The sequence below is a fragment of the Pagrus major genome, chromosome 2 (genome assembly GCF_040436345.1).
Source record: "Pagrus major chromosome 2, Pma_NU_1.0".
Lineage (NCBI taxonomy): Eukaryota > Metazoa > Chordata > Actinopteri > Spariformes > Sparidae > Pagrus > Pagrus major.
The window spans coordinates 30,240,779-30,262,446 of NC_133216.1; the positions used below are offsets into that span (position 1 = coordinate 30,240,779).

At 41.4% G+C, this 21,668-nt stretch overlaps 1 protein-coding gene across 1 annotated transcript; it reads right to left on the reverse strand.

Annotated features, from left to right (window-relative positions):
* Positions 1–1,547: 1,547 nt before the first annotated feature.
* On the reverse strand, positions 1,548–20,428 carry LOC141020420 (A disintegrin and metalloproteinase with thrombospondin motifs 8-like). The gene is made up of 10 exons (XM_073495477.1): positions 20,183–20,428; positions 19,736–20,146; positions 17,205–17,444; positions 10,875–11,007; positions 10,526–10,693; positions 9,361–9,653; positions 7,349–7,535; positions 5,629–5,801; positions 4,537–4,712; positions 1,548–2,928 (listed from the first exon to the last, which is right to left on the reverse strand). Exons 1-10 carry the CDS (start codon positions 20,426–20,428, stop codon positions 2,184–2,186), a joined length of 2,772 nt encoding a protein of 923 aa, XP_073351578.1. The 3' UTR covers positions 1,548–2,183.
* Positions 20,429–21,668: the final 1,240 nt, after the last annotated feature.

Consider the following 21,668-nt stretch of genomic DNA (forward strand, 5'->3'; position numbering starts at 1 on the left):
TTGGTATTTTAACATCTTCAATGCTCATTCAGCCGTCAGTCTGACATTAAAAATAGGATACTGTTTTCAAATGGAGGTTCCTCCCTCACCACAGCTACTGAGCATGTTTTTACATGGATGTGTTTATTTCAGAAGTCTGAGCAGAGATGTTATTCTAGCGTGGGAGGAGTTCACTGAACATCTTAAAGGTTTCAGAATTCCATTAGTCTGGATTTCACGGGTTGGTTTCACTGGTCCACAGTAGTCTAAAGGAGTGCTCTGGAAATCATGGAAAACTTGAACATTTTGATTGGAATTTATGGGTCATTATGAAGTATGTCTCCTCCAAACATTGGCACAATTGTTGATATGTACCCACAAGTCTGGACACAAGAATCCTCAAGAAATGAAGCTTGCACAATAGAGAGAAGGAAAGGGTTGTTACATTGTTCTGTATGCAGACATTTGGAGAAATGTTGCACAAAGTTTCCTTTTGGTTGTTGTGGAGGATAGGTCGCAGTAAAAGAGAATCACATATTGACATAAATGTGTTTATTTGACCATTTTTATAGACAAAAATCTCAAAGACAGCAGCATCTGCCATGTTAATTACATGTCCAAGGTAAAAACTTTACAAAAATAAATAGCTTACAAAGGAAGCTGTAATAATAAAATAGTATGGTCCTTCACTGAAGGGATATAGGCCTAATGCGCCACCTCTTTTGTTCTGTAACATACTGTAAATTAACAACAGGAATGAAGAAATCAAATATACATACAAAAGTCTGAAAACAACGGTGAGTGTTTGCATATGATGCATTAACAAATAAAAGTCTGGAAATGAATAAAATTAATGTTATTTTTCATATACACGATAGATAGTATGCTTATCACTTAACTTAGTAAGAACACCTCCAAAGAAACACTTTTGTACCATGTTTTCTCTCAACTGCATCATAATGCACCTGGGAAAATGATCAGTCTAAACTACGGGGCAGAGGGAAATTCTCTGTCATGGATTTTTCTGGTCATCATCTACGCTGATTCCTTTTACACAACGTGTAAACTCAAACTCTATCAATTTCTATTAAATTCTACGAGGCTGCTTTGGCACTGAAACAATCTGTTTAGATTGTAGGCTCATACTTGTCCAAAGTCTTGTCAGATTTAGTGTCACTGAAAGGTTTTCCCATAGTTCAGTAATGTTATATTTAGGGATAAAGACAAGACATCTTTATCATAATCATTTAACATGAATCACATTTTGGTATTGGTGTAGAAAAGAGAAGCAATCAAACAGGAGCGCATTTCCCCAAGGCTTAAAATCCCAATGTATCAATACTACGTACCTACCTAACCTTAATAACAGGTAAATGGCTCGATCAAAGCTTTATAGGGGCTTGAGTTCTGTGGAGGACAATTGGAGGTATATTTACATTGTGCTGGTGTTTGACAGCAGGTTTCATGCCATTGTTCTAGCCCCACTTTAAGTGACAGCTAACTTAAAAAGACATGCTGTAGATTATATCAGACTCCATCCAAAAAGTTAGTACCTGTTTAAAATGGGACTAGAAAACTTCTGTTTCTGGAGATAACATACACACAGCACCTTCATCTAGCATCTATACATGGCACCACATGTACATCCTGAGGTAGATTTCCATTGTTTCGTTTCTCAATAGTGGTTGCAAAATGTCAACAAAAGATGACAAAACAATATTCAGGCTGAAGCCCTTGATGTGACTTGATGTGACCAGTTGGTAGCATGGACGGGTTACTAGGAAATAGGCTCCTGGGCACAGACGTGTAAAAGACCCCCCACCCCTCCTACATAGAGGCCAGACCCCAGACTGAAAGAGACACAAAATGATCTGATGCGTATGAATTGCATTTTGCAGCTGAACCAGAACTCTTTGAATCTCAGAGGTACAAAAACTAATTAAGACATGTTGTTTGTAGAGATCTTCATGTTTTTGCAGTCATTTGGTATCTTTGTAGTCATTTTGTGTCACTTTTTTGTCATTTTGTGTCTCTTAGGGGTCGTTTTGTTGTACTCTTTCTGTGTGTCTTTATGGTAATTTTGTGTCCCTGACACGTGACCCCTTGAGCCTCTGGGCCTGTGCCTGGTGTGCCCATTCTGTAACCCATTCATGGTTGGTGAGTGCAGTCAGACCATAAAGGGAAAGTTCACTGACTCATATTCCTCATAAGCACTCTTGGTTGTGACATTCTCCAGAGACGAGCTCTGGGATTTTTTTTGGATCACACTTCTCTGGCTCCACAGTCTTCCCAGTGTAGTCTATGCAAAAGACGCTGCGACGGCGTTCCCCCTGACCACAAGTTCGTGAGCAGGAGGACCAAGGTCCCATCTGCCATATGGGACATGGCAGATCTCCACAAGGCCTAATGTCTACAGGCTTTAGGTCGTAGTCGCACTGGCTGGAGAGGAAGCCTGCACTGTCTCTGCATTCAACGCTCCTCCGGGACCATCCGGAGCCACAGCTCTTGGAGCACTCAGACCATTCCCCCATCACCCAGTCAGGCACCCCATATGGATGGATCACATGCAAAGACGGCAACGAGCCCTTCCTCTCTTTGGACCTGTTAAAGGTCACATCTCTGGGGATGAAAAAGGTATATTTGACCTTGGGAAGATTATCTTCCCCTGCGGTGGCCAGGAGTTGAATGGTGATGGCCTCCTTCAGCTGCCTGAAGCTCTGGATCCTCTCCAGTGTTGTGGAGGAGCCACTGTACTTTAGCACTGCACCCAACACAGGAATGTCCTGCTCCACCGTGGACACAGAGAAATTACCATTGAGGATGTAACCGCCATTCTCTCTCTTTATAGCCAGATAGTTTCCATCATGTTTGATTCCTCTGAGGCTCCGCTGTTTGATGTCAATATTAGTAGCTCCAACAGGAATTGTGACAATGTCACTGTATCCATAGCTGGTAGAGAAAACAAAGAACTGGAGTTAGATAATGTACCCACTATGTTTCCTTAATTTAAAGAAATGGTTCAACAGTTTGGTTAATGCACTTATTTGTTTTCTTCCCGGGAGTCAGAAGAGAATTTAAGTAAGTGTTAAGTACAGAGTTAGAGCTGAGAAGCAATTAGCTTATCTTACTATACAAATTGGAAGCAGGGGATAGCAGCACACATGACTCTTAAAAGTTCAAACATCTGCCCACCTGTAAAGCTCACTACTTAATGCAGTAGTTTGACATTTTGGGTATTATACACATTCTGAAAGAAGCGGGCTAGCTTTCCCCCTCTTTTCAGTGTTTGTGCTAGCAGACTGCTAGCTCTCAGCTAACATCTGAAGGACAGCTGCCAAAGTTCTATCAATCTTCTCATCTGACTTAAGAGAACAAAGCAAATAAGCATATCCCCCAACATTTAAAACAATTCCTGTAACACCTGTAAAAAACCTGTAAAAAAAAAGATGATTCGTCTTTCAGTTATGTAACTATTTCTTGGCAAACAGCAGATGAGGGCAGTGACTTCACAGGGAGGTTAGCAGGCAGCCTGTGGTGTCGCTGTAAACGCTCTGCACAGAGGGACTGGCTGGATTTATGAACATGATTTCATGAACATGTAACTCAGAAGAAAGCCACAAATAGTATTTTTTACATTTTTGTTAGTGAATGGATTAAACAAAAGAGATAAAATGTGTTAATTTGTAATCTTACTTAAAGTGTAGGCTAGCTATGCTATGCTACACTAATTGGATCTCCACTCCAGCTTCATACTGAGTGCACAGATGCTTTGTTTTCTATCTATCCTACTCCTCTATCAAGAGAGAAATATTTGTCTTATATAAGCCATTTGTTGGCAGTGCAGGACTTTACTTCCTGGAAACCCAAACTGGTACCCAACATATGAAGTGCATATGAAGATGTTGTCATGATATTGTAAACTAGCAGTGCTGGAAATGAGGTGTTGAAAGGTTGTTTTTTTAAATGTGTTTATCATTAATAATAATAAACAGTGAAAGTAAATGACTGTATCACAAACAAAGAAGAGCAAACTGTCAAAATGACGAAAGCAACACAAAGTGTGCAGCAAGTTAAATATCGCTGATTGAATGGAAACTCTCATTGCTGCAGATGTGTTTTCCATGCTACGATCTCCAAACAGATTAGAGACTAGTCTTACAACTGAATTAAGCTGTGCTTATGGATGATGGTGCACTATAAGCAAAACCCACTAAACTCAGCAATTATAGTACAGTACATTTCAGTGAATTTAAACTTTACTTCACACACTAAAAAACACTGGGTTAATAGCTGCCCTAGTTTGGGGTGAATTTATCAATTGCCAAATTACTGGGTTAACTTGACACAGTACCAATGGGATGTTTAGACCCAGTGTGAGTGTTATTTTTACATTACTGTTGGGTTATAAGATCAAAATCTCTCTGTTGAATGTTTCCTACCCACAATGTCTGTGTAAAATTAAACCTGTATTGTGTCTGTACTGCATTTAACCCAGTTTTTTTGTGTGTGTGTGTGTGTATCATTTTCATTTGTAAGTGAAGCTTTTAGAGAACTTACGTTGCTTTGTTGTAGGAGCCAGTGATCTTTCTACAGGTGAGCCCACTTCCTCCACACACTCCACACTTATCCAGTCTCTTGTTGGATCCAATCAACTGGTCACAGCCTGCCTTCACACACTGGCCTTGGACACACACCGATGTGGTGTCAGGGCCACAAGTCGTGCCGTCAATCACCTGCAGGGACACAACAAGAAGATGTTCTTTCTTCTTCTTTCTTTTATCACAAGTGTTAAGTAACAGATTCACCTGCATCTCGCAGATTTTGTTATGTTTGTTCTGTTCTTAGCTCATATTCTATATCAAGATGTAGAGACAATACATTTTGACAAAGAAGCTTAACTAAAGGTCCACATTTGAGATTTTTCTTGATATTTCAACCAATCTCTTAGACTTCATCAGAGGATAGCAGTCACAGGTTACGATCCTCCTGCTTGTCCAGGACCTAATCGTTACCTCCAGCTGCTGTGCAGACTGTGGCTCCATCCCATTCCCAATTTTTACCCCTACCCCTTGGTTTACATTAATGTGTATGGACACGACCGAACTTTCTCTTGCGTTACTGTTGCACTCCTGACATTATCACAATGCCATTTACCATTTACAGTATGTGATGGAGATAGAAAAGCATAGACGCTCGCAATTCAATTTCATTTCATAACCCTCCCTCAGTTTGAAGTGTGCCAACAAGATTCAGGACACCCTATTTCTTGGCGACAGAGTAGTAGGGCTAAGTGGTGGGAGCATGGGGTGTATTGGGCCTGTAAGATAGAAGATTTTTCCAAGTTCGAGAAGAACTTTCAGACTGAGGAGACAATAATGTTTAAAATACATGTGTTTTTCACTTTATCCACTGTGACGTCAACCATTTTTTTAATATATAAATACACATATATAAAATCTGACTTCTCTTTGCAACCAGTTGAGCTGCCCCCTGCTGGCCATTAGAGGAAATACAGGTTTGAGGCACTTTTGCATTGGCTTCACTTTTTTCGTCCATATTTTAAACACACGTTAACTTTTACAAATTCGACATATTTAGCATTCCTTCATCAGGATGCCGTTGTGTTCTGAATATGTGCATAAACTTTACCTTAGATTCAAACACCTTGAATTCACTGCTGCCTCTGGCCCTGCAGAACAGCTTACATCTGTCTCTGGGAGAAACACCAGCGTACTTTGGTATCCACTGTTTCATATTCCCATTGTAGTCCAGGTAGTTGGGACTGTTGTACTTCTCACACTGCTCCTCTCTGAAACTCTTTCCTATAGGTAAAAGATGAAATAAAGAGTGTGTAAATGTGTGAAAATATGCTGAATACCACAATATCTATATTTTTATATCAGTCACAAATAGGAGTACACAGTTTGATGGAATATCTGCACTACACTGTAGGTCAAGCTGATAATGGCCTTAAAACTTACAAATAGTCAAGTCTAGAGCTGAATAGTCGACGATGAATCAACTTGATTAGCCAATTAACTGTAGGACTGCACAATATGGTAAAAAAAAATTATACTGCAATTATCTTGACATTTTCCAATTGGTATTATCTGTGATTTTTCTGTCAGATTGCAGATAAAATAAACTTATTTAAAAATGTGCTACTTCGGCTCTGATGCAACATCCTCTCACACAGTGTCCCGCCCACAACACTATCTGATTGGTAACACGTCACAGTTAAGAACCTATAAACACTGAATAATCTGAATCTGCAGAGTAACAAGTAACTAAATGTATCAAATAAATTAGTGGAGAGGAGGTATGAAGTAGCAGAAAATGGAAATTCTCAAGTAAAGTACTTGAGTAAATTGTGTTTAGGATTATTTCATCACTGACTGTTGGAAATTTCATTTCAATTTCATTTTTACTGCAAATGAATATCGGTCCCAAACAGTTTTCCGTCTCCTTGATTTCTAATATTCGTATCGGCCCTGAAAAAGCCGCATCGATCGACCCCTAATCTTGACAAATATTATATGCAACCACCTGCACCTAATAACTTGTGCGCACAAGTTATGTGCATACAACTTCACGCATCATCTTTAGGGGCTCCTAAATATACAGTAGGTGGCTGAGACAGCATGCCACTTACATAGTTTAGAAATAATAAGCAGTTTGATGATATGTTTGTTTGTTACATGCTCCTGCAATATGTGCAGTGAAGCTCAGGGTGGTGTACTCCTGAGGCTGTGCTGAATAAGTTATTGTGCAATAAAGAGAATAATAAGAATAACAGTACAAACAAGAAGCAATATAAATGAGACATATTCAAGGATAAACACACTATATATGCAATGAGATCCTCCACAGGAATGCAGGATGATGACTGATGATGTTATAATTATACAATATTATCACCATCCCAGGTTTTCAAGGATTTATTGTGTTTTTCTACCATGTCAAAAAAAAGTTGTTAATACTATAATAGCCATCATTAATAGATGGTGCATTTATAGTTAATTAAACTTGGCCATCCAAATAATGTTTAAACTACTCAGGATTTATTAATCATTTACTAAGTATTATCAACATCAGTTGACCTTTACAATAAACAATTATTTAATAAATGGTTTATAAATTATTTCATTGTTTGTTAACTTTCAAATATCTTTTAACTAAAGTTTAATTAACTATGAATGAACCACTGACCATTGATGTATGATGGTTGTTGGAGCACCATTGAATATTTATATTCAGTTTGAAAAATAATAAAAATAAAAAATAGGAGAGTATTATTTTTGTATCACAACACTGACTGTCAGCAGGGCCAAGTTTGGGTTTTTGAAACCTGCTTGGTGATGTTTCTCACCTTCGTTGTTGTCACAGGGCTGCGTGTTGCAGGACTGGTACTGAACCCTCTGGCCCTCACAGTACTTCCCTCCATTCTGAGGCACGGGGTCAGTGCACTCCCTATAGGAGAACTCCACCCCACCTCCACATGTTCTGGAGCACTGCTGCCACGGTCCCCACGAGCTCCAGCCACCATCCACAACCACCTGTGGTCAAACACAGCGAGAAGCGAGGGAAAAAAGAGCAGTCAGAGTAGTTGGTTAGAGCTTAGTGCCAAAGGCAATCTCAGCTGTGTAGCCTAAACCACAGTCTGGGCTTCTGGGTTTGAGGCCGCACAGTGTGTTGGCGTGCCGAGACTTCAGGCTAAATCTGTGTTGAAGTTCGGCACGCGCCTGCTGTCTGCCTCTACCCACATTCCTACCACATGTGTCACTCACCACTCGTGGAACCTGCCATGCTGCAGCTTCGTATGGCAAAATTCATAGTGTGTGTGTGTGTGTGTGTGTGTGTGCGTGTGTGTGTTTGTGTGTGTGTGTGCTTGCTAACGTGGGTGTCCCTTCCAGAAGTTTTATGAGTTTGGACCAGCTAACATCCCAACTGCCAGCACGTCTGGGTTCATAAACAGATGTGTGATCATAACACAAGGAGAAGATATCAAGGCAACCAAACTAAAATGAAACACTGAGATGTTTAAATGTTCTTTAAGGAAATATAAAAAAGCATCACGCAGCAGCTGGATTTAAACTCACCAAAGTTCAATGATGCTGTAATCTGTACTTTCAGCCTGTACTTCATTCATATATTCCTACTTAATACTGCAAACAGCTGCAATAATGAAAAGTGTTATATCCCCACTAACTGAGAGAAGGTATTTCCTTTGGGTCTGATTGATGACTTCTCTTCACAGGCTGACCTGAAGATTTTTCCCTAAATTAGTGGATTTCCAGTGGAAATCAAACACATCTTACGGTAACTGATCTGGAGCTTTCAACTGAATTACACAGGCATCGATCTTCTTTTTTTAACACCTTTTGTCCATGTTGATTAAGTTGAACTTACAAAAAATCTTATTTTCATGTCCGTGTAGGAGCTGTTATAGAGCTTTAGATTGATCTTCTTTTTCCAAGGTCAAGAATGAACTTTGACCCTCAAAATTGTATGATATTATTAATCAAAGAGAAAATGTTTCAAATCAGGCAAATCAACAAAGGGGGAAAGTAAATGTCATTTTTGTTGCAGAATGAACTGTGGGACTTTTAGGCATACATTAATCACAGACACATCGTCTACATGTATCAAAAACATCTGTCATCAATGTGCTCAGGGAGTCTCAAAGTTGCTGACTTATGAGTTTTACGACTACATACTTGATCACTCTACTTTTCTAAGTAAATGAGCAGTGTGCTTCAAAGGAAATGACTCATCGAAACCTACGGGCAATTCTCAGCAGCAAGCAAGTGCAAGCAAATAAACATTGGCAGCCTGCAGTGAGAAGTACACTGGGAAAGACTGCACCGCTAACTGATGTCATATTACATCCTCTCAAGCTTTTTTTATCACTCAAGTGTGTAAAAGCTGCATTAATTACATTATTTTATATTATTTTTTTAGGCAACACTAGCATTATTTTGGAGGCATGTGTAGTCTTTTTTCTTCTAGTCCTGTTTTGTTTTCACCAACTCTGGAGAAAAGATATCTGGCTCATTAGCTGCTAAATGCTCCACTGTGTTTACTTTGTCTGGCTGTTGTTTGGTACTGGTCAGGTAAAGTACCACAGGTTTATGAGGGAAACCAAAACAATATGCTCAAAGATGCTATAAAATGCTCATTCGTGCTGTGGGGAACTGCTAAAAAGGATGAAAATTTAGTTTGAAGTAAACTTAAAGTTGAAGTTCATATAAAAATGTTGATTAGCGCAGTATACAAGTAGGACTGTCAGTTTAACAATGACGACAAACATGGTATTTCCTCTTTAAAAGTTATTGCTTTGATGACATGCTCCACTCCTTTCAGGTAAAGAAGCAGTCTTACCAGCGGCTGCATCACTTCCTGGGTCGGCATGCATGCTCCGTGGAGGCAGGTCCCGTTGATGCTACAAGCAGTGCCATCAGCCCAGGGCAAGCTGCCGTTCTTGGTGGAGCACTGCACCGTCCCGTCCTCTTGACACCACAGCTGGCTGCAAATATCACTGTCGGAGGTGTTGGGGCAGTGGACAAACTCTTCTCCAAAAATCTGCTGGCATTGCTGGTCCAGGCTGTACTTGGTGCCTGGCAGCTCTCTTGGTAACGGCATGGTACTCTCTGGGACATCCAGCAGGCAGTCCCCTGTGGTTACAGTACAGAACAACACTGTGTGAGGCTGATTACATTGTGGTTTATGGAGATTATGGTGTTTTTGGTACTGTGATCATTGTAAATGTGTTGCTCTTTGTGTGTGGCATGACCACACTGGAAAAATATTCAGGGCAAGTTGTGTCCTGACTATAAAAATAAATAATTGAGATGTAGCTAATGAAGTGCAGTTTTATAGACAGCCCTGTGCTCTGAATCTGGATATGTGACAGCTATTCTGAATCTGACTTTATTCATTGTTCCTCTAACAATTCTTTATTACATTCAATAAGCTTTGTGTGTGGAGTTGTCGATGATGTCCACAGCTCGGAATGAACATTCTCAGCCACATGAGTTTTTGTTGGAGATATTTTCCAACTGATAAAGAACATATTTTGCTGACACCAGCTGTTGCTTTTGGCTGAGGAGGTGAAGAACAGGAAGAAGTCCATTGTATGACTCAGTGGAAAAGAGGGTTCACTGATAGGTCTAGCAAGGATACAAACAACTCAAGATGCACAACATGGGATGGGAAGAGGGAACAACAGAGGCCAGAAAGAGAAAGAGAAAGAAAGGGTGAGGAAAGGAGGATGTGGAAAGAGAAGATGTGGAACTCAAGGGCAGGATAAACTATTCCTACAACCCCATAATTAAAGGGGAGCGACATGTTTAAGCAGGAAAGACATAGTTAGAACGCGAGAAGAATAACAGTGTGGTTTATTCATCTCTGAATCAGCCCTAATAACAGCTACAGTGTGGTGACAGATGTCCACGCTGGCAGAAGGTCCCTACAGGGCTTCTCAGTTTCTCATTTACTCAGTGTGTAATTTTTAACACGCTGGGCGACAAACTCAAATATTTCCTACCATGTCCGTTGTCAAAGAACTCTGTGATGTAGAGAGCGCTGCAGGGAGACCAAGGCGCAGTCTTGTTGAGGCTGACAAACAGAGGAGCCATCAGGTAATGTCCTCCCAGATCTCCAAACAGCCTCTCACAGGTCTTGGAGTCGTCGTGAGGCATACTCAGAACATGACCTGCAGCAGGAGAAGAGGCACTGATAAGGATGTGACACACAGGTTCACAGATACACAAAAGTTATACAGTTACATACATTTATGGATGACTGAAAACGACTTAACTTGCCTATTACACAGTTTTTCCCATAAATCCTACACCCACACCAGCCCAATCAAATGACAATAAATATTAGCTTACCAAGCTCATGTGCAGCTGTGAACGCAGCTTGCAGCCCATTGTCTTCGATAACTGAGCAGCTTCTCTTTGGATCGCACATCGTCCCGACATCAGCCACGCCCAACGTGTCACAGCTCTTCTGTCCACAGATGTCCTGCAACAAACACAGAAAACACTGAGACTGGAGCGCCAAGGTCATGATGATGAAGCTGATACCAGCACTGAGATTTCTTTTTATTAAAACTTGCAAAAGCAGATGTTCAAAATCTCGAGGTTGAGGTTGCAGACAGCAAACACCCCTGGTCTTGCCCTCCTCTATGGTGGCTGCAAAAAGCGCGAAATGCCCTCTCCAGAGCTGGGCTACTGTAGAAACATGGTGGTAAAACATGGTGGAAAGACCTCTGTAGATATGAAGGCTCATTCTCATAATGTATACTAAAACTATTCTTAGTTTCAGGTGATTATACGCTAATGAAGACATGATTATGAATATTATATTCCATTTCTGCCCAAAAAAACTCCTAGACACTGGACCTTTAATTTAATTTTCATGCAAGAAAATTCGTGAAATTATGAGCATTTGTGTTCACCGCATCTGTATTTTATATTATATCTTATTAAAGTTACCAAGTATCTAATACAGGTTGACAAAGGAGTGGCGGATTGTATGCCATTCTGGTTTTAGTGGCATATGCCAGTTTTTGTATGTCACTGCTAATTATGATGTCACTGCTGTGGGTGAGGCTGGAATCACATCAAATCAGGCGGTGTGGCGAAAATGCAGGTTTTCCCAAATAATTTAAATGAGGGCAGTTCGTTTTGGCTGCGGCGGTGCTAGCCGCAGGGAGCTCCGAAAAAATATGCAGCCGGCTGCTGCGCAAAAAGTTTAAGCCAACTCAGTTTTTACCACGGCAGCATGAATGACTAAAACCACAGTGTAACCACAGTGCACCAGTTTAAAACACATCTGTGGATGCTGATGATCACTGTAGGACTTACTGTGGCAGTTGGCATGACCACAGATCAAAGGCAGAGCAGAACTGGTCAGTAGTGGGCATGTTAGTTAGCATGGCTTAATGCTACAGAGGGAACACAACGGACATTTCTCTGTGTAGCGCGATGTTTCCACTTGTGATCACTCAGTTTGCCCCAGTTTAAAACACACAGTAATGATCTGCCTCGTATCCTGGTTGTTAACAGTTATTTTTAATCCATCGACGAAGACAAACGATCACTAGTAGGACCTCCATGCTAGAAGCATAACAACATAGCAGCTTCTCCTTTCGGCAAACTGATCAACGAGGGTTCACAACACGTCACACACACGGACCACGGAGTGACACCCCCACACATCCGCACAAGCCTGCAGCAACACCTGATTTCAACTGAATGTACCCTGACTTTTAAACAGCTTGTCGCTCTCCCACAAGCAGATGCCACTTTTTTAAATCATGTACCAGTGGTGTGCTACTCGTGTTTTACTTAATTAATTTAAACTCTTAGCAGTACACCACTTTGACTAGTGCAAGTGTGACTGCTGGTCAGCCATCTTTTAGTTTTTTTTTTTGCTAGCACATACCACTGCCCCACTGGCTTCTGACAATTATTACAGGTATGTGTCACTGCTGCCAGTATGTCGCTGCTGTGTGCTGCATAAAAACATCATGCAACTTATGTTTCACTGACAGGTGCCACTTTTAATCTGCAGGTACTGTGTCAGACAGGCAGTTAGCGCCATAATGCTATACTGTGTCAGCTGTCACTGATGTAATATGATATACTTCTAGTTCCAGCCAGTCCTCGTCAGACAAATTACCACAAAGGTCGACCATGAAAGCAGCTAATTATGACCCATATTTCAGTTTTCTTTTTAGGTTGCAATTTCTAGTGGCTGTAGTAAGTATTAAGGCAGCAAAGGAGGAAGTCAGGTGATGGAGTATAAAGAGTGAAGAAGCCCATATAGGCAGGTGGTTGGGGTGGACGGAGGCATTAGGACAGACAGACACAGGACTGCTCTCCTGTGTGAATCCAAAAATCAATGTTGATTTATTTTAACTTTGTAGTTAAGTTACGTAACGCTACTGAAGTTACATACTTAACCAAGTAGTTTTAGTGCCTAAACCCAACTACGTAGTTTTGTTGTCTATACTGAAATGCAACCATATGATGAGGGTCCGATATGCCTGTCGTTGGTATGCTCCTATGGTCATGGTGTCTTGGAAACGGTGACATATGTCGATTTTAGGAGTCACTTGCAATCAACCTATTTATTTTGGTATAAGGATGTGTTGCTAGTAGCTAAGCTACAGGGACTACCTGTAGCTATATTAGCCCTGTACAGGTAGTACAGTGAGCATAGCCTTGGACAACATTTAACCAATTGTGCTAGCTATAAGACAATGGGCATTAGATCAGTGTTCTTTTTTTATCAATTTAGTGTCAGTATTAAGTATTTAGTTAGTGTATTAGTGTATTTAGTGTATATAGTGTTTACGTTTCAATGTATTGTATTAAACATTACCAAAGGAGTGACATATGCTAGTATGAACCATTACGCCACATGTGCTATTCTAATGGCAGCAGCATTCTATAAGTCAAAGTGGCATACGTACGACTACTGCTCATAACAAATCACACTCATAGCAGCACAAGATAATCAGCAGTGGTGTATGCAGTATTTCAAAAACAATCAGTATGTACCAATGGACAGAGTTATGTGGCCATGGAACATGAGTGACATCATGAGTGCCATAAGCCAGTGGAACCACAGCAGCATACCAGGAACCACCAGGGACATACCACTCAGAAGCGACATATGTCACTAGGACAAACACTTTTTGATCCAGTCACTGCTGCCAAACAGCTTTAGTGTCATGGAACACTTAAACTCTCCACTGAAAAAAACATGCATACTTTTATTGGATCCAATTCAACTATTTCATTAGAATCTATTTAGGTTAAGGTCTCTGCATGGATAGTCAGTGTTCCTCAACCCGTGGCCAAAACATGGTGGACAACAGACTTTTTTCATATCCCATGTTTAATACATAGCCATATTGGCGTTGTTGTACAGTAAAGCGAGATAATGCCTTTTTCCCTTGTTCCCTTCATATAGCTGGCAGAGTGGACTATCAAAAAGTTAAAGACATTATTTTGTCAAATAGTAAATCTAGTAAGTATATGGGCACGCCTAAGTTACTGTTGAATTAATCACATAGGATGGCAAACCTTCACCATCTATTTATGTCCAGTTGTTTTTATGCCATATTTTAAGAAACAAATCAGAAACATGTTGCTCAGTGTTTCCATCATAAAACAAAGTCAATAAATATCCTCAGCATGCAGCTGTCCACAGCTGTGATGTGGGAACATGAACAGTGTGGTGTATTAGAAATCTTTCCCTGCTTGAGAAGATGCCTGGCTGTGTAGGACAGAGATGGACATGTCCATGGCCTCACCTCAGCCCAAAAAAAACCACAAGGCAGAACCCTCAGTAATGTAAAAGACATCTGGACTTGGAGCATGCCGTTTGAACACAGCTCAGCATGTGTTTGTACACCTTGTTCCACAGTAGCGTCCATCACTCATGTATGCAGACACACAGATGCAAAACAAGATGTATGGGTGAGAGCAAAAGCCACAGTATTGCATTTGCAGATAGTGCAGACAGACATACAGTGCAAGCACGCATATACAGCATGAGACCACATAAATTCATGAGAAAATATTTCCACTACATGCAACAGAGAGTAAGTTTTGAGTTTCACAACAGTAGCAGCAGGCTTCCCTCCTGACTGTGGGGTACATAGCATACATTTTCAACCCTGACCCGGCCACACACTCAAGACCTGACCATTTCAAGCGTCCTCATCATGTCAGAGCTGATTTGTGGCGGCACTAAAGTTAGCTCATCCACTAGGAACCTTCCGTCGTCTACATTTCAAAGCATTTCTCAGCAGAAATGGAAAAACAAACACAAAGCGGGTTTTAATGAGTGATGGTTTCCACGATTGAAAGCCGCTTACACAAATCCAACACAGGACTGCAAAAGCCCATATGTTCCATTCATCATTTCCCTGATCTGATGTCAGATTTACGTCATTCAGTAGGCGGATAAATGCCAAGCCTGTCATCAGATCAAGCTGCAACCGGGGCACTTAGCTATAAAAACGTAATAACAGAAGTTACTCGCCTAATGTATTGTCTGCTAACACCTTGTCAACATCCACATACCAGATGGAAGAAGCCAGCCAAATGCAGCAGGACAAGCCAATCACCATTCAAACCCTGAGGACTTGTGAACTTATTTCCTGTCGAATCACCCATAAAGCAGTTTGTTTGCTCTCTGTTGACATTCCCTCTGCTTGGAAAAGATTACAACTACTTCGTCCCAAAGTTACCTTTTCAGCATCCTTAATTTACCCAGAGGACTACAGAGGCTTTCCTCAACCTCACCTTGTTTCATCTTTTCTCTGATCTCACTCCTGGACTGATAAAAATAACTGCAAAAGCAAAGGTCTCTTTTTGAGCTGGGACTCCCACTTTAAACCAACAGTTCACCCAAAAATGAAAATCTTCAGTCATTATCACCTTCCCCCGTGGTGATAGAAAAAAAAACCAGCATTGATATTAGATGGGGACTTGCTCCACAAATGTTTTGTGGACTACAAAACTTCACCTAACTTCGGCATGGAGGTGAGGAGATGAGTCTTCATTGAAGCAAAATTGGCCCTAAATGCAACTCTGTTACTCTAAGGCATAATTGTTTCAGGTCATTGTTGTGTGGTTGAGTCTGCGGCCTCAGAAACCATATAGTGTACCGCAGCTGCACTGAATTCCACCAGGGTTTAATCTGTGACTCATCCTTGATGGGTTATTGTCTTCTGCATGGAGAACATAATGTACCACACTATCATGGGTGAGTGGACTGTCTATTCTAATAATACACCGTAAAGCACTTACAACATTGTTCAAGGTGTTTCGTGCACTAAACAGAGCATGCTTTGTTGAAAACCTCAACTATGCTAATATATCACGATCTTTGTGTGTTTTGAAACCTCTGTGAGCCGTTAGGCCCGGTACCAGTGTTAAGATATTCTGTGCCGATAATGATCAGTTTAAAGCTGCACTGATCTTGTTTGGCTTTTTAGCCACTTGGGGGCAGAGCTTCGCAACAAGCTGAAAATCAAACATGGTTTGTTCACCATTTACAGCTGTTATGGCTAATGTGTTAGCTAAATTATATAGACTGTTCACACATTCAGCAGACACAACGAAACACTGACATGTATTTAGCATCATGTTTCTGGCCACCTGAGAATCTATGTCCAATATCCACTCTCCTTTTAGTTTTGTTTTGGTCTCCACCAACTCCAAAGAGAAATATCTGTTTTTTTAACTCCTCCACTCGTACTCACCAGTCTGTAACTAACTTTGGTTGCCTGCTGTTTGATCGGTTTAAGAGATATTTCTCTCTGAAAACTACCTTCTGCTGCTTGAAATTTTTAGACCAGAAAACCAAAACATGAGCGATATCTTTTCACATTACTCACAGGCATTTCAGTCATTATTTTTATAAAACTATGAAATAGTGCAGCTTTAAATGATAGTTTCATGACTAAACACCAAGCATTTCCTGTAGCTAAACCTTTCCAGTAAAATCCACGATTCTACTGCTCCTTTTCATACAACACTTGGTGTTCCCCAAGGATCATTTCTCGGGCCACTGCTATTTGAAATTCACATAAATGTTCTACAAAAACTCAGAGCTCATGGTCCACTTCTTAGCTTTTTCTGATGATTTCAACCGCAATTTGCTGTCTTCCTCAGTGGATCAAGTTAGCTCAGTTGTCATCATGGGTGGATAAGGATGGATCTTTGATCATCTGATAACGTGATTATACATGGGAGATGGCAACCCCTGTCTCTGTTCAAAGATGTACTTTGGCGTCAGATGCAAATGGCCCTCTAGATATTTCTCGACCGTCCACTGACTTCTGGTCAATGAATTTTGACCCCGTCTCAGTTGATGCTGTGACCAGTTTCAGTGTGTTCACAGACAGCTGATGTCTGTTTCCGGTGTTCATTCGGTCTCTTGTCTCGGGTCCTTGTTATTTTATTGATGACATTTGTTAGTCGTAGATGAAAGCCCTCAAAAAAAGCTGGGAAGTGGACCTTGAGTTAAGATCTACTTTTATCATAATAGTGCTTCCAAGGTCAGCAACCATCTTTCTTGTCTCTCATCAAATTTTAAATATTATATGCGGATGATGGTATGTTGTATTGCAGAGACCTCAACAGCCAGTCTGCAGCAGTATAAAGAAGCTCAACCAGGTATTTACATGCACTCACCTCTCTGGTGAAGAGCATGGCAGTGTCATAGTGCTCTGGATCCCTCTGGCTTGGTGGGTTGAAGAGCTGCTGCCAGGAGCAGAAGTTCCTCAGAGCCACGCCACCGTTGCTGGAGATCTCTGGGCCGACCTCCTCGTCCTCCACCACCAACATCTTCACCAACACCATGTTTACTGAGTTCTTTATGCTGGGGTGCTTGTAAAGCTGGGCAGCCATCGACATCAGGGTCAGAAGGTAGTGCTGGTGAGGATTAAAGATAGGACATTTAGAAACTTCAACTTCCTCGCTCGAGACTTTTACAAAGCTTAGACAGCTCAAAGACACAGTGAATGAGGGATAAAGGGAGCAGGGTTTAAGTCAAACGCGTGAAGGTCACGTGGTGCATGACATCATGCTTATGTTTTTATGCTTCTGGCTGCAGACAGCCCAATCAATATTGTGTTTTTGTGGCCAACAGTGATATCTGAGTTGCAGAAACTGATATTAACTTATCTTTAACAGATCTACGTAACACAAACTAACAGCCATGTTTTTAAAAATTCCTTCAAATTTGTTATCTAAGAATTGTGATCGTGATTCGTACTGAGCTGGAAACCCTATGGTTAAAAAGTAGAGAGAAGCTTATTAGTGCCCTCTGTTGGACAAACAATATAATGGCAACACACCTAAATGACTCTTCTAAATCATTGCTAACATATCTGCAATTTCTCGTTACTTATTGTCTGACACAATACATCAGCTATTGGCTAAAATCATTTACAATGCTACATTTGTAGTTCGGGCTGTAGCATGCTCTTTCTTCGCTCTAGCATACAAAACAATTTTTTCATGCCTTTAACTGGCTGAGATCTCTTTGAAATCCCCCCAAAAAACTGTTAAGTGTGTGAAGTTTTTTTGTTGTTACACATTGTTACTATGTGACAGCAAAAATTTGATAACGATCAATTGAAAAATATATAAATAGTTACTACACTGTAGTGCAAGTTTCTATTATATCACCAGACACAGATAAAACTGTGTCAAAATGTGATGTCTTTGGCCTGAATACTGTATAATAGTATTCTGGGTGATGCATATCCATAGCTGTGTTGTTATCTACAGTATTTTTTGCCTTGCTGGACAGGAACAGCTCTCTCCTCCAAGACGTTGGCCTAGAGTTTCCTCCCGGCCCAATAAACTGTCTGCTGCCTTTAAAGGGGATGAGAGGAGCAGATGTGATCGGTCATTATGGAAGTCTGGACGTCTATGTTTTCCTCCCACTAATAATGTACAGTATCGGTCCAGGACATACTCTGTTGTACACACTCATATCTATTTGACACTAAAGTTAAACAATATTTTATGCCTCACTGTCTTCTTCTCAGTGAAGAACTCAATAAAAAATCCCATTTGGCTTCATTAACTCTACAGCGTTGTCTCTAAATAGTTTTGGTTCAGTATCCATGATTGTGTCATGGGAGGTAGGGACGAGCAGAGTTTTCCACAGTGCTGTCATGGAGTTGTGTTTGAGCGGAGAGCTGGTAAATCACGATGAATGTGGGGGATTGTGTCATGGTGCGCACTGAAAAGTCTTCCATCAGTTTTTTTTTTTTTCGAGGGTGGGATAATATTCCTGCATAAAAGCTTTTTCCACATGTGCTGTACACACACCCACAGAGCCACATGTTGATTTTCGCCTGGGACTCAAAATAACTAACACCGCCCCTGCTCATGGAACGCAGGGTAAAAAGGTGAAACCTGAAATAATTGATCATTTGTAATGAAAAACTGATATAAATCAGATTATCGGTCTAATGTGACCCTGGTGCCTGGTTGCCTGTTTACTTAACTTACTTAGTGTGGCATGAGGCAGAGGGTTTGGCAGCTGAGGAGCTTGTTAAATACAAACAGACAAGGATTTGGCAGCTCCAGACTGTAGCAGGACCAGGGATTGTCCTACTTTTGTTTTAACAGTTCTTTGGTTTAGCTTTCAGATTAAAACAGGACTGATGTTAGGTGTTGATGATGATTGAGGTGATGATTTCAGAAGTTTTGTCATACAGTATTATATCACCGTTCATACAATATTGTGTACGTCAAATATTGGATGTTTTAAATGATGTGTGGAGGAAATGCTCAATTTAATGAATTTATACTACTGAGTAAAAACAGTTACAGAAGAGATATTGTGGGCTTGTGAGTCTTCCCTGGATGATGCTCAGGCTCTGCTGCCAAATCGTGACCAAGTCCTGAAGAATGTGCTTCAGCATTGCTCGCGTTTCTGTTGCCTGACCTCTTCCTCAGCCTGTGGAAAACAGGGAGCCCACCGACTTCCTCCCAAGCTGCCTCATTGCCAAAACATGTTTTATGAAGCAGCTCGGAAAAACAAACCTGTCACTGCCACTGTGGCTATGGCTATGACTCCGTACAAACAGGGTGGAGAAATAAAGGGAAAATATGACGTTTGTTTATGTAATCTGCTAAAATAGCTATAGTTTGTTTAGGTCCCTATCAACAGTGTGTGCAGGAAAGAATGAGTTCATCTGTCTGACCTTTATTTCATCTCCATAGAAGTGGGTCATGGTTGAGTCTGCCACCACCAGGGTCTCTATGAACCGTGGCGCGGAAACAAAGCGTCTCCGGCGAGGTTCCCTGTGTGCGTCACTGTCGCCGTGCGTAAAGCTTTCCCCATTGTGCTTCTCCGCTCGGCTCTCCGCCGCCGCATGATCAAACAGGAGGGGAACACCGTGGCTTTTGGTGAATGTCCTCCTCTTGATGACATGCAGCTGCTCTGCAGTGTCTGGCCCCAGGCCGCCACGAAGTTTGGGCTCAATTAGATACTCTTTCCCCTCCGTTATGAAGGAGCCAAAGATACCAGAGCACAAACTGACAGATACAACCGAGTGCTGATCGTCATCTACGCTCCCCGAGTAGAAGCAGCTCCTAAGCTCCCCTTCACTCTCCTTTGTCTGGTTCATGAAATTCTGGAGATCCGCTACAGGTTGGACACCTGAAGCGCTGCGTAAAGCGCCAACATCTCTGGCTTTGATGCGCTGTATGGTGAAGGAAGGCGAGATAAAGCTGGTGTCTGGAATGAGATTCAGGGTCAAGTCCTTGCCAAAGGCGCTGAGGATAAATCGCGGATGCTCCTCGCTTCTCTTCCAAAAACGACCGCTGACTCTTCCATTTATCCGAACAGGTACAATATCCTCTGATTCAAATAGAGTGGGGAGTGCCGCGTTCATTACGCACAGTAGTGAAAATATCAGACACACAGTGGAGCACATCTTCTGCAATGGAAATTGCACTCAAGTGTGGTAAAAAATAAAAATAAAAAAATAAAGAGTTTATTACAATTTGTGTCCTTTATTTCTGGTCAGTGGCGCGTCTTCTCCAACCGAAAGGGTATCTTCTCAAATCAGCTCTTCCAAATTAAAAGTGATTTCCAGTGCTGTAAAGCCAGTCTTGGTCAAACTATGTGGTATTTAATTTCAGTCAATCTAAGTCGTCGTTTCTAATTTCCAAACCAAGCTGAGTCTTGTTGTACCACTCACCAGCACCGCTGCAGTCTGGACACATCGGGGGTATTTATACTTTCTGCTCTTCCCTGGACATGAGGGGGGTTATTTTTGATATCCTCCGTTGCTGGAAATTCTCCTCCCACTCGCACTTCGTGAGATACTCGCGGATAAAACGGATCCAATGAGAATAGGCCGACACTCCCCCCTTCTGCAAGAGCTTGACAACCGTGCTCCTATTATTAACCCAGCGTGCTATATGGCAGGCAGGACATCTATACTACGCATAGCTGGAAGTCCGCTACTCGAGTTATTTTGGAGCAGTCTGTGAGTGGCAGGCCCCCACAGAGTCCGGAGCCCCCACAAGGCCGGGCTGCTTTATCCCCGCACAAAAGATCACCGCTGGACAGAGAGAGGCGCTGAGTGCGCTTGGCGCTGACCGCCACCTTCAACACTGGGGAGGTTTCATCACATCAGTGCAGCTACAGAAGGAATACTATTATTTAATCATGTGTGTTTGCACCATAACTCTTCTGCAGAGAAACTATTTTGAATATTAAGATTTAGAAAACAATCTTTATCAGAAAGAAACATGTTTTTCCTCAGAGTTCTTTACATAAAGAACGATTTTAATACATTTACTGTGCGTGTAATGAAGCAATGACTCAAAGAAACCTATTTCATTTTCTTCAAATGTTAAAACAAGGACCCCAGTGTTTGAATTTAAAAAAAGGCTTTTACTTGGTACCCATGCATCTCCTCCCACCGCCATGCTGCGTAGAGAAGCAGTTTATTCACGATGCTTTGTTTTCTGCTGTAATACGACACATGTTCGGCCAGGCCCCTTGTAAATCACCAGAGTGAGACTGTCTGCAGGAGAACGCCAGCATCTTAAAATGATCCTGGAGGTGCAGTTTGACTCTCTGACCGCTAGATGGCGCCGCAGTACAATAAAGCTGCTCAGGCG

What these genes read in the sequence shown, in the direction of transcription:
- LOC141020420 (XM_073495477.1), bottom strand. Translation starts at nt 20,428, where the DNA reads ATGAACGCGGCACTCCCCACTCTATTTGAATCAGAGGATATTGTACCT. An exon ending in GCGCTTCAGGTGTCCAACCT is followed by an intron (nt 20,147 to 20,182) that starts GTAGCGGATCTC and finishes AACCAGACAAAG; the next exon opens with GAGAGTGAAGGGGAGCTTAG. An exon ending in CCATGCTCTTCACCAGAGAG is followed by an intron (nt 11,008 to 17,204) that starts GTGAGTGCATGT and finishes TGTTTGTTGCAG; the next exon opens with GACATCTGTGGACAGAAGAG.